At 53.6% G+C, this 10944-nt stretch overlaps 2 protein-coding genes across 2 annotated transcripts; both read right to left on the reverse strand.

Annotated features, from left to right (window-relative positions):
* Window positions 1-1778: 1778 nt before the first annotated feature.
* Window positions 1779-5217, reverse strand: LOC116900097 (epididymal-specific lipocalin-5). Its single transcript, XM_032901876.1, has 4 exons — window positions 5069-5217; window positions 3330-3409; window positions 2745-2849; window positions 1779-2590 (listed from the first exon to the last, which is right to left on the reverse strand). The coding sequence occupies exons 1-4, from the start codon at window positions 5164-5166 to the stop codon at window positions 2481-2483; spliced, it is 393 nt and encodes a 130-aa protein (XP_032757767.1). The 5' UTR covers window positions 5167-5217; the 3' UTR covers window positions 1779-2480.
* A 2474-nt stretch (window positions 5218-7691) lies between these two features.
* Lcn8 (lipocalin 8) lies at window positions 7692-10676 on the reverse strand. The gene is made up of 7 exons (XM_032901877.1): window positions 10568-10676; window positions 9550-9680; window positions 9052-9122; window positions 8646-8750; window positions 8476-8565; window positions 8358-8383; window positions 7692-7804 (listed from the first exon to the last, which is right to left on the reverse strand). Exons 1-7 carry the CDS (start codon window positions 10658-10660, stop codon window positions 7793-7795), a joined length of 528 nt encoding a protein of 175 aa, XP_032757768.1. The 5' UTR covers window positions 10661-10676; the 3' UTR covers window positions 7692-7792.
* Window positions 10677-10944: the final 268 nt, after the last annotated feature.

Below are 10944 nucleotides of genomic sequence, written 5' to 3' on the forward strand. Positions count from 1 at the left end.
GATCCAGATCTGAGTGCTTGCAGGGGAAGCACTTTACTGACTGGGCTACATCCCCAGCCCTGAATATGATCTTGCTGTCCCATGATTGTGAGCTTGACATCAAGCTCCAAACCTGTGCAATGACGTACTGTGGCTGGAGTCCACGGAATGGAGTCAGAGCAGACTGAACCTGGCAGGGCGTCCAGTCACAGGTTAAACTCTAGGACTTGGTGTGGGTGTGGACCAGAGGCTCTGAGGGAGATCCCGTTGCTCCCCCGTCCCCTGGGTATGTCAGAACTTCATCTCTGGATGCCTCCTCTGAGGTTTCTCTAGCACTTGGTTCAGGGTTAGAGCGGGGCAAGGTGTGTGGAGTTTTCCCTTTGTGGCCCACTGTGATGTCTCGCTCAGAGGCCCGGGTGTTAACATCTCTCCGCTCTCGCAGGGCTGCCTCTCCGTCACCCCACAGCACTGTTGTACCACAGGCATCTCTGGCCTGCTTCCATCTCGGGGCTTCTACTCTCAGAAAGGAAGCTTCCAGCTGCCTTACTCTGCAAATAAAACCTATGTGCTCCGAGGGGCTGGCGCTCAGACCACCCCACATTCCTGTCCTTCCTGCCTTCTAGCTGCAGCAGCAATGGTGCAAGTCCAGGACAAGCGGACAGCAGTGCCTTTAGGCCATGGCATGAGGGACACAGAGATGAGCACTCAGGTGCAGCTGGGCAGAAGACACAGATCGTGGGTGGAGGGGTGGGTGCTACAGGGCCACCACAAGACACAGAGCACGTTACGGAGGGAGGGGTGCTAGAGGGCCGCCACATCCAGGAAGGCCCAGGAAACGGTGGCTGGGATTTAAATGCTACACAGAAGGGAGCCCTAGGAAACACTCCCCCTTCCTTTTGAGAGAGCTACTGAGACTACAGAGGAGACCTGCTCTCATCTCTGCTTGGGACCCGCAGGACTGCTTCCAGATAACAAGAAGACAAGAGACTGCTCCAGAATGAAGACAAGAGTGCGGGCCTGAGTCAGTCCATCAGTGTGCGGACCCTGATCCAGCTATGTGAGCTGTGTCCCTTGCAGGGAATTCACAGAGAAATGCAATGCGTTCCCATTCAGCAGGGCCGCTGTGGGTGTGTACGGAGCCTGCACAGGGGGCCTGGCCCTACACGCTCAGCTCTTCCCCTGGAAGCTGGAAGTTGTGGTCTCTGCCCATAAAGACAAATTCGTGGGCAAGATAACGCCAGGGCAGCAGTGCTGGTGTCAGCCCGGGCATGCTGGCTGCTCGGCTGGTGGGCCTTGGCTGACTGCATGGCTTCTTCATGACCGAGAAAGACAGTCATGGGGTTGGAGGGATCACGATGCTCTAGCCCACTCCTGCCCCTGCAACCCATCTGTCCTCATTCCCTCTGCCCTCAGGAAAGATGCCGGCAGCGGGTGGTAGCAAGCTTTATTTTGCACAGGTGTGGGGACCCCTTGGGTAGGGAAGGAGAGGCCAGGTAGGCCGAGCTACTGCTTCCTCCTCAGATCCATCCCTGTAGGCAGAAGAAGCAAGCTCAGAGCTGTGTGTGGCCTCCAGGGATCCTGGCACCCACTGGCCAGGGTCACAGCCTAGGCTCCTGTCGTCCCAGAAGCTGGCTTTGGCAAAGCCTTGATTTGTCTATCTGAAAAATGAGTCATATCTAGGGGGTAGGTTGTGGTAATGAGGTCACACTGGTGGTGGATGAGCACGGTGCTGGTGTAGAAAACCCTAAGATATCCAACAGGGTCCATTCCTCCCCGTGACCCCCCCCAACCCCCGCCAGCACGTGAAAGGACAGAATCAGGCAGTAGTCCATGCTGAGCAGAACAAGGGCCGTACCAGCCGGCTCTGTCCCAACGTCCACAAGCTCGCCTATCCACCCACCCCCTTCCCTCTAGGACTTAGCCTGACAGCTTGGTCTCATGTTACAGACGGCGTCTCTTTCCAAACCACAGCCTCTCTGGAACTGTCAAACAGTGCCGTTGGGCATCCTGACCAGAGGACAGGTATACACACCACCGGGGCCCGGATCCGTGTCAGAACACACAGGCTGCAGTTTAGAATGAAGGATGCGTGCTCACCTGCTTCAGGGCCTTGATTCGCCAGCCTGGAGGGCGAGGCAACATGAAATGAAGGCGGGAGAGTGCCAGACCCCACCACCGAGGCTTCGCCTGGCTGCTGTGCCCAGAGGGGACACCTGAGGCCTCTCGGCCCTCTGGCAGCCTAAGCTCTGGAACTTGGATCTGCCCGCTCCAGGAAGTGTGATCAGACATACTCCAGCTCCCCTCAGACACCAGACCAGTGTAAGTGGTCCTTTGCCAATGTGACAGAAAGGAGCCCCCGCCCACCCCAGGTGCCCAGCTTCATTCAGGGACTCACCGATTGCAATACCTTCACACAGGTTACTGTGGACAAAAGCCAAGTGAAAGGGCCGCACAGGCTCGGGTCTGGTCCATCCCTGGGAAGCCCTGACCCCAGTGAGGCCCTACTCACAGTCTTGCTTGAGGATGTATAGGTCCGTTTCTAAAAAGCCATGGTCCGAGGTTATCTTCCGGAAATTATAGAGGGCTTCCCCATTGTCGTCCAAACTCCGGCCTGCAGGTGAGATGGGACAGGGATTCTATATCACAGACATTCTCCCTCCCTGATGTAACCTTGGGATTCTCTCCTATCCCCACCCCAGACAATGAGATGAGGCATAGGGGAGTTACCCTCACCCCACCCCCAGATAAGTCTAGGCTGGACTTACTGTACAGTTTCATGGTCCGATGGACTGCCCCAGCCACCAAAGAGGTGATATCAACTATGGCATAGGTCAGGTAGTCGGTGGCTTCAACAACAACTTCTTTCTTTCCTGGGAACAGAGGAAAATTCCCTCTCACCTGCTCTGTCAGGGCTCTCTGTTCTTAGCTGTGCTTCTGCTCGTAACATACTCTCACACAAGCCTGTACTTGCAACACACTGGGACAGCCTGGAATGGGCCATGAGAATCCAAGTGAATAAGAGAGGAGGGCAGGGATCCCCAGGGACCCAGAAAAATGAATACTGAATCACACCTAGGATTTCAGAGAGGAGGCTGCCAAAGGCCAGGCAAAGACATTAGAGGCTGAGGCCGTGGCTGCAGGAGCACCTGCCCAGGTTCCTGGCATCTGGGGATGGCACTGAGCTCACACCCTTGCAGAAGATCAGACAAGATACACCAGACAGCACCCCCAGTGACACAGGGTCCTTCCCCAACCCCATCCAGAACAGTGGTAGGTATATATCGAAAGTAAACCAAAGTGCCCAGAGAAGCCACAGCATCCACCAATCTCAGGATAGATAGCATTCTTGCCTGATAGTCTGGTGACCTGAAACTTCGCCGGACCATCCCCCTTAGTAGCTGTAACCTTCTCCAGCACACAGTGGTCCTCACTACAAAGACAAGTAAGGCAGGCCAGCTTGTAATCCCACCACAGGAAGGTGAGGGGACTGAGTCAAAAGGATTGCAGTCTGAAGCCAAGTTGGGCTATATACCTAAGTCAGAGCAGCCTGGGCTATACAGACAGACAAAGAGGATAAAAAGTGTGTCCCACAGTACACACTCGGTATGTCTGATCCTGTACCTCAAACCGTGTCTTCAGACTCAAGTGTACTATTCCTCAGAGACTGTATCCCTCAAATGTGTGTACATCCCTGGGCAACCTGGGCTAGACAGACAGACAGAGGAGTGTGGGAAAGAATGAAAGGAAGGAGAAGGAAGACAGGAGAGTACCAGCCATCTGCCTACCAGGCCTTATAATACATGCCCCGAGGGAGCAGGGTGTGTGACTCAGGAGTCCAGAGACGAGCCACATACAGCTGGCCTAATGTCTTCTGAGCCTGTGACCCCAGAGGACAGGACCCCTACCCAGTGGCTACCAGGGAGATGGAGCTGGAGTAACAAGAGGAAGTGGTTGTAGAAATATGACCCCAGTGATCCCGCCTGAGGACCTACTAAGCAGTGCTGAGAATCGGTTTGTGCACCTGTCTGAGGGATAATCTAAGAAACGGGGTTACACTTGTGTCTGAAGTACAGGAACAAACGCACTAAGGGACCCACTCAGTGCCACCGAGGGACACACTGCTATGAATAAGCCATCCGGGAACATGGAAACACACATCTGAGAGACAGACTTGTTGAAGTGAAGAGACACACATCTGGGGGGAGAGTTCCTGAGGAGCACACTTGGTGGTAGAAGGACATACATATTTAGGAGCAGAGGAGCAAAGAGACATATGTGAGGTCCACAGTCTCTGAGTAACACACAGCTGAAGAACACAGTGTTGAGGTGGAGAGACATGTTCGGGTCTGAAGGACCCAAACTCTGAGAGTCAGGAACGTACTCTGGTACAAGCACATTCATCTTGTGAGACACACATTAAGGTGACAGGATACATATCTGAGGGTACAAGCTCTGAGAACCACAGTTATGTACATCTGAGGACACGTTCCCTGGGGATAAGGGACATGCATGGCTGAGGGAAACAAGTACATACATCCGAGGGCCACTCTGGGATGAAAGTACACACTTTAAAGGGACATTGTGAGAACAGGGATGCACATGTGTCTTTGTGGAAGGATGTGCCTTCAACTTGTGGAACTCGAAGTTGTCTCCTGGTCAATCAATAACACTCGAACTTTCACACTGCTGGATTGAGTTCCAAGATGACTCAGGTCAACCTTGCCTCACTTCTCAGGCCTTGACATCTGTCAGTCAGAGGCTGGCATGACTCATGACCCTAGAGCTAGGAAACTGGACCTTCAGGCTGTCTGGTTAGTCACTTGCTTTGCTCAGAGTCCGGGGTGACAGTCTGAGGTTAAACACCTAACATGATCATAGAGTTGGTCACTCCTTAAACTGACTTGGTAGACAATGGGACACTCACGATGCCAAGGATGTCTGGTCTCATCTGAAACAGTTGCCTCCCTGTCCGCTTCCGCAGCTGAAGCTGTAGCACAGACATGGGTAGAGGCATCTCTGGGGAAGGCCTACAGCACTGTACCGACTGCTCCAACTTCCCTCTATGGCTGTAGTCAGAGCCTTAACTCACCTGTAGTAGGTGGTGGTCAGAGCCAGAAGGTTCTCTTTCAGCTCGACCACCATGGCTCCCATCTTCTCCTCCTTGTGTGCCAAGCCCTGTGTACCCATCTTGGTGGCAAAGGCAATCTCATACCAGAAGCCTAAAAACTGGGGGTAGGGAGTAGATAAAGGAACTGCCCAGGTGTGCCATCATTCAGGACCTGGGACCCGGGAATCATTCTCTCCCCCTCCTTCCCAAGGGATGCAACAGTCTAGAAAGGTCTAGGCGCAAAGGGTTCCCCACATGGTAGAGCATTGAAGATTGAATCTCAGCAGGGCCCAATCCCCATAAAAAGCACTGACCCTGGCCCACTGTAACTGTGACTACCTTGCTTATGTCGAAGTCCTTCACCACTGCACCCTCTGTGCCAGCTGCCAGCCCCACACACAGTCCCAGCAAGGCGAAGGGCATGATGTTCTCCATATGGATGGCAATAGGACACACTGGCTCCCCAAGCAGAAGCCACGGCCTTTGGCTCAGGGCCTCTGGACTTTATATCCTTCCCCGTGGATACTTGGAATAGGCATAAAAGGTTCTCACTGGGTGGGTTGGAAGCACACTGTAAGCCAGCCAAGTGGATCACCCACCTGCTAGAGAGCAGGGCCTCGGGGGAACGCCTCCAGGGTACACAGATCTTGCCTCTGGGTGTCTACTCATGTATGCATCTGTCCATCCACTCAGTGATTGAGCTGATTCTTTTCAGATACATGTGGGTGACAGAGCCGGTTCCACCAAGGCCCCTTGGCAGGCTTTGGTCATAGGCAGAGAGCAGCTAAAGACCTGATAGGGGCACGACTGTGGCAGCTGTAGCAGGTGACCCTGGCATCAGAGGCCTGGAGATGGCAGGGGCAGGTCTGAGAGCACTGGAGCCATGCATGACTGAATCTGTTCAGCTCTATGTCCAGCAGACTGAGACTCTTAGGAGTGGGTTAGAACACTGTAATCCCTCCAACCCCACCACTGTCTTTCAGAGTACTTTGAAGAAGCCATGGCAGTCAGCCAAGGGTCACCAGCCGAGCAGCCAGCGTGCCCGGGCTGACGCCAGCACTGCTGCCCTGGCGTTATCTTGCCCACAAATTTGTCTTTATGGGCAGAGACCACAATTTCCAGCTTCCAGCTGAGTGTGTAGGGCCAGGCCACCTGGAGTCCTCAGCAAAGAGACAGCCTCTTGTGATATCACACCCTAGGGGCAGCTCAGGTCCCGATCCTTCAGGGCACAGACAAGGATAGGGGAGTATTGTCAACTACAGCCAGTGTTCAAACTATAAGGAGAGAGAGAGGGGAGCCGGGGAGAAGGCATGGCAAACAGTTAAGGACTATAAAAATGATTCAGGGCTATAAGAATGCAGAAAGGGACATCTAATGCAGACAGAGGTGACGGCCCACTGGATTTTCTAGCTCAGCTTGTGGGCCGGTGCACCCTCTTTCTTCCTGACAGAAGCCAGTGTTCTCAGCTCTTGAAACCAGTCAACCGGCTGTTCTGAGGTAGCCCAGATCAAGTCAGGCGACCACTAGGGCTATGCCAGACTCCTTCCCACCTCAGCCGGCCCCAGAGTAGCAGCCAGGCCTCTCTGAAAACCTCAAGCGAATGTTGGGTCTGTTCAGAACTGAGCTGTCCTGATGCTGACACTCTCATGCTAGAATCTGTGATTTGGAAGTGATCCCTGAAGTCCAATAAAGTAAGCTCTGGGACCTCTGGCACCAAAAGTTTTGTGGGGGGCTGTATAACCAGGAGTAAGGATCTGTATCTTAGAAAGTCCCTGGGCAAAAAAAGAAAAAGGAAAAAGGAAAGGAAGGAAGGAAGGAAGGAAGGAAGGAAGGAAGGAAGGAAGAAAGAAAGAAAGAAAGAAAGAAAGAAAGAAAGAAAGAAAGAAAGAAAGAAAGAAAGAAAGAAAGAGTGTTTTGATCAAACAAACAAACCCTTCAGGATCCTGCTAACTGGAGGCTGCCACACCTACCCTCAAGATCCACACAGTAGCCACGGCAACCCCTTTGCCATCTCCAGAAGGTAACGCCAGATACTGGGTACCGGCTTCAGGACGGAGTCCTGGCACGGACTCGATTCTGCCCTCTGAAGGGCAGCTGCCCAGCTGTCTAACGGAGACAAGACACTTCAGAAGGAGGTGTCAAGTAGAGACAGATGCAGAGGTGCAAGCCGACAAGGTGGGCAGAGGGAGGGTCAGAGGCCCCGTGATAGCCAGAGTCCCACATTTCTCTCCTGGAGGCCATGCTTCCAGCATGGTCTTCACCCTGAGGCGGCCTTCCTGAGGAGCATCTCTCTGCTTCTCCTCTGCCCAGCTGCCCACAAAGCTCCAAACTGCTGTCATTCTTGCTTGTAGCATCCTGGGGTGCCATCAGCATTTATAAGCAGGAGTGACACTGTCACAGAATGAGAGGGGGACACTGGGACCCACTCCCCAGGACAGGGTGGAGCAGGACCTTTTCTCACGGGAGTATAGCACTGGCTGCCCTGTGGGCGAGGCACATTTACAAGCATTCCCAGAAAATGTCGGCCTGTTCCCTCTACCTGGGCCAGAGAAGCGTTCTGCTGCCACTTCCCCCACCCCACCCCCAGGAAAAATACTGGGCAGCATTTGGCAGCAGGATTTATTTGGAGCAGGTGCAGAGGCTCTTCAGCAGGGGCAGAGAGGCCAGGTAGGTGGGGCTGCAGCCATAGGCCTGGGCAGAAGCAACTCAGACAAGTCCCTGCAGACAGAACACCAGAGCTCAGGGCCATGCATGGCCTCCTGGTACCCCAGCTGCCTGGCTTGGCAAAGCATGGTTCTCTGAGCCTTGGAGTCTCTATCTGCAAAATGGGTTATAGTGTCAACCTCTAAGGCATGGGCTGTGACAGCAAGGTTGTATAGATTGCGGGTTAGCATGGTGCCAGACACAGGAAACCCCAAAATATCTAAAAGAGCTGAACACACCATCACACTGTCAGGACATGAAGGTACAGAGGTGTCCCAAAACCCTGAAGAGCCTTGCTGTGCAGAACAATGCAAACAAGGAACCTCTCTTCCCCAACCTAGTTCTGTCCCATACTCAAGAGCCCAGCATGACAGCTTGGGGTCACATAGCAGACTGCTCTTTACAAAGACTACAAAATGGATGCATATGAAGCTGCCAGCGGGGCTGTTGGTTGTCTTGATCAGGGAAGGGATGGACGACCCTTCCTTTCCAGAGTAAGGATCGAGCAGTACCAGCAGGGGCTTCATGGGAGCCGAGCTGCAGTGTAGACCAAGGGTAGTGTGCTTACCTCTTTCAAGAGCTCAGCACACCTCCCTGCAGAATGGGACAGTATTAGCACAGTTAGGGGGCCTCAGACCCCATCATAGGGGCCCGATACAGCATCCTCCCCAAGATGCTGTCCTCACCATGTCGGGCCAGCATGTAAAGGCCTTGGTCTGCTGTCATTTCCCGGAACCTCCAGAAGCCTGGCTCATCCTCATTCTCAAGGCTCCGAGCTGTGGGGCACCACAGTGTTGGGCTGGCAGCCTGAAGGAAGGCGGTTGCAGGGCAGAGCCCCAGCCCAGGCTGTACTTACTGAAGTACTTGAGCACATGGAAGTTTCTACCCTGCCAGAGCACGGACAACTTCAGGATGGTGTAGCGCTCATAGTCCGTGTCCAGCACGTGGATCTCCCTGTTGCCTTCAGGGGCGTCAATGGCAGGCAGGATTAAGGAGGTTTGCTCAGACATGAACACGCCAGGGAGCAGACCTAGAAGGCTGGGTCTGCAGAGTCTAACTCCTTTCTGTTTCTGCCTAGTGCTGGGACCTGCCTGTGACATCTGAGAGGACAACTTCTGAAGGTCAACCCAGTACACTAGTAGAGATGAGGGGCCTGGGGCCCAGGGCCTGAGAATCCTAGGAAGGGCAGGCACAGAGAGCAAGGCCAGGGGAGATGTCCAAGCTCAGACAGCTGCCTCTAGCAATAAGGCAACAGTACTTACCAGGAAAAGCAAATTCCCCTACAGCGTCTCTTTCTGAACCCACTGATCTTTCTGTCATACAACTTCCTGAGCTGAAAAGCAACATAGGTGTTTGTTAAGAACCTGCCAGCCTGCATTCCACCTGCTGGGCACAGGTGCTGTCAAGCTCATGACCATGCTGGAGTCTAGGGTCCATGCAGAAGGAGCCATTCATGGGGCAGAGCTGCCCCAGCCTCTCACCTTCAGAGAGTCAGGTAACTACTACCACCCACACTCTCTGGTAAAGCAATGGGGCTTTATCTAAAGTCCTTGCTTATGTTTTGGCAGAAAGGCAGATCCAGGAGCCTGAGATCTAGCTTTCTCTGGGGCTGGAGGACCCAAGCACATAGACATGGAAAAGGCTAGCCCACATACTGATGATCTCACCACTATAAGAGGTATAGCTTTGTCTGTATTCAACTACGTATTTGGCTCTTCCTTCCCAGCAGGCCACATCCCCCAATGACCCAAGCCACTTACCTGTTGTACACGGCTTTCACAGTGACATTCCTCCCACTGAAGGTAAGGAACAAGCCTTCTACCCTCCTTTGAGCCTTCAGCACCAGGTTTTGGTCAGAAGCCACAGCTACTTCCTTCCAGAACCCTGCGATCTAGAGAACAGAACTAGAGGTAGCCCTGATTCTGCACAACCAAGCCAAACTGGGTCTCCAGCACCTAGGCTGTAGAGGGCGTTTTAGGGACACTCGGGCAGCAGTGGATGGGCTTGAGGAGCAATCCACAGTCCTCGGCCGAGTTTTCCTTCCCAGGGAACCTTCCAGGACACCAGACAGCAATGTTCCTTCCAGAAGATGCTGACACAAGGTTTGCTCCTGGTTTGTCACTCCTGACAAAGCTTTCCAACAGGTGTGTGGGGAGCAAGCACCCCGGCATCCAGCTTTCACACTGAATGAAGCACAGTTCTACTAATCTCAGGCTCCCCGAGATCACGACCTCCTAGAGTGGCAATGTTCTCAGAGCACAGGACATCACCTGAAACTTTTAGAAACTCGTTACTGTTAAAAGAGAAAAGAATCTATGTCCCCCAAAGCCTGACCCCTCTGAGTTTAGAGTGTGAGTCTGGAAATCTCAGGAAGGATGGGGGGGGGTTGGAGCGTAGAAGGAGGAATTCAAGCAACGAGCTGTCTGCTCTGGAGAAGCCCTCTTAGGAACCCTAGAGCCAGGAAGCAGGAAGGGATGCCAAAGCTGTAAATCACCAAGGACCCTGAGGGGACCGGCCTGAGGACAGCAACTACTGCCTCAGGACAGGTGGCCCATGAGAGAACTCAGGGAGGGGAGAGATCCACAGAGCTCAGAGCTCCACTAAGGACTCACTCTGACTGCTGTCTTAGGGATGGAGGCCTCAAGCCTGGGTCCAGCCCCTGCCAGCTAGGAGTTGGGTGGAAGGAGAGAGACTTCCAATGGTTGTGCACTCTGTTCCCTCCCTGTCCAACTTCCCATTAAGCCCCAGCAGTGCCTCGAGGCGAGAAGAAAGAGCCACCTTCTCTGGAACCAGCTCCACCCTGGTAGACTCTGCCTGCAGCAGGAACTCCAGGACGAGTCTGCAGATGACGACCAGCAGCCTGGCTTCCATCTCAGGGCCTGGCTTGTGGCTTCTGTTTATGGAAGGCAGGAGCTTATATTTGGAGAGAGTGCAACCACCCAGACAATGCCATTGGGCAACGCTCAGAGACTCAGATTCTGCTCGAACGCTATCAACCCACATCCAGAGAGGGATCGGACCAAGCGAAGACAGTAGTCAAGCTGTCTCCGTCCTAGCATGTGGACCATGCAGTAAGACTGCACCAACCAAATCCGGCACCACCCTCTGAGCTGTGACCTGGGCACCCCACTATTCATCCAGGTTTCTCCATTTGT

The sequence above is a fragment of the Rattus rattus genome, chromosome 5 (assembly GCF_011064425.1).
Source record: "Rattus rattus isolate New Zealand chromosome 5, Rrattus_CSIRO_v1, whole genome shotgun sequence".
Taxonomy (NCBI): domain Eukaryota; kingdom Metazoa; phylum Chordata; class Mammalia; order Rodentia; family Muridae; genus Rattus; species Rattus rattus.

Coding starts and splice junctions, on each gene's coding strand:
- Lcn8 (XM_032901877.1), bottom strand. CDS start 10,660: ATGGAAGCCAGGCTGCTGGTCGTCATCTGCAGACTCGTCCTGGAGTTC. Junction 8,751..9,051: donor AGGGGAATTTGCTTTTCCTG/GTAAGTACTGTT, acceptor ACGCCCCTGAAG/GCAACAGGGAGATCCACGTG. Junction 8,384..8,475: donor TTACATGCTGGCCCGACATG/GTGAGGACAGCA, acceptor CCCATTCTGCAG/GGAGGTGTGCTGAGCTCTTG.
- LOC116900097 (XM_032901876.1), bottom strand. CDS start 5,166: ATGGGTACACAGGGCTTGGCACACAAGGAGGAGAAGATGGGAGCCATG. Junction 3,410..5,068: donor CTGACCACCACCTACTACAG/GTGAGTTAAGGC, acceptor TTGTCTTTGTAG/TGAGGACCACTGTGTGCTGG. Junction 2,591..2,744: donor TCGGACCATGAAACTGTACA/GTAAGTCCAGCC, acceptor TCTCACCTGCAG/GCCGGAGTTTGGACGACAAT.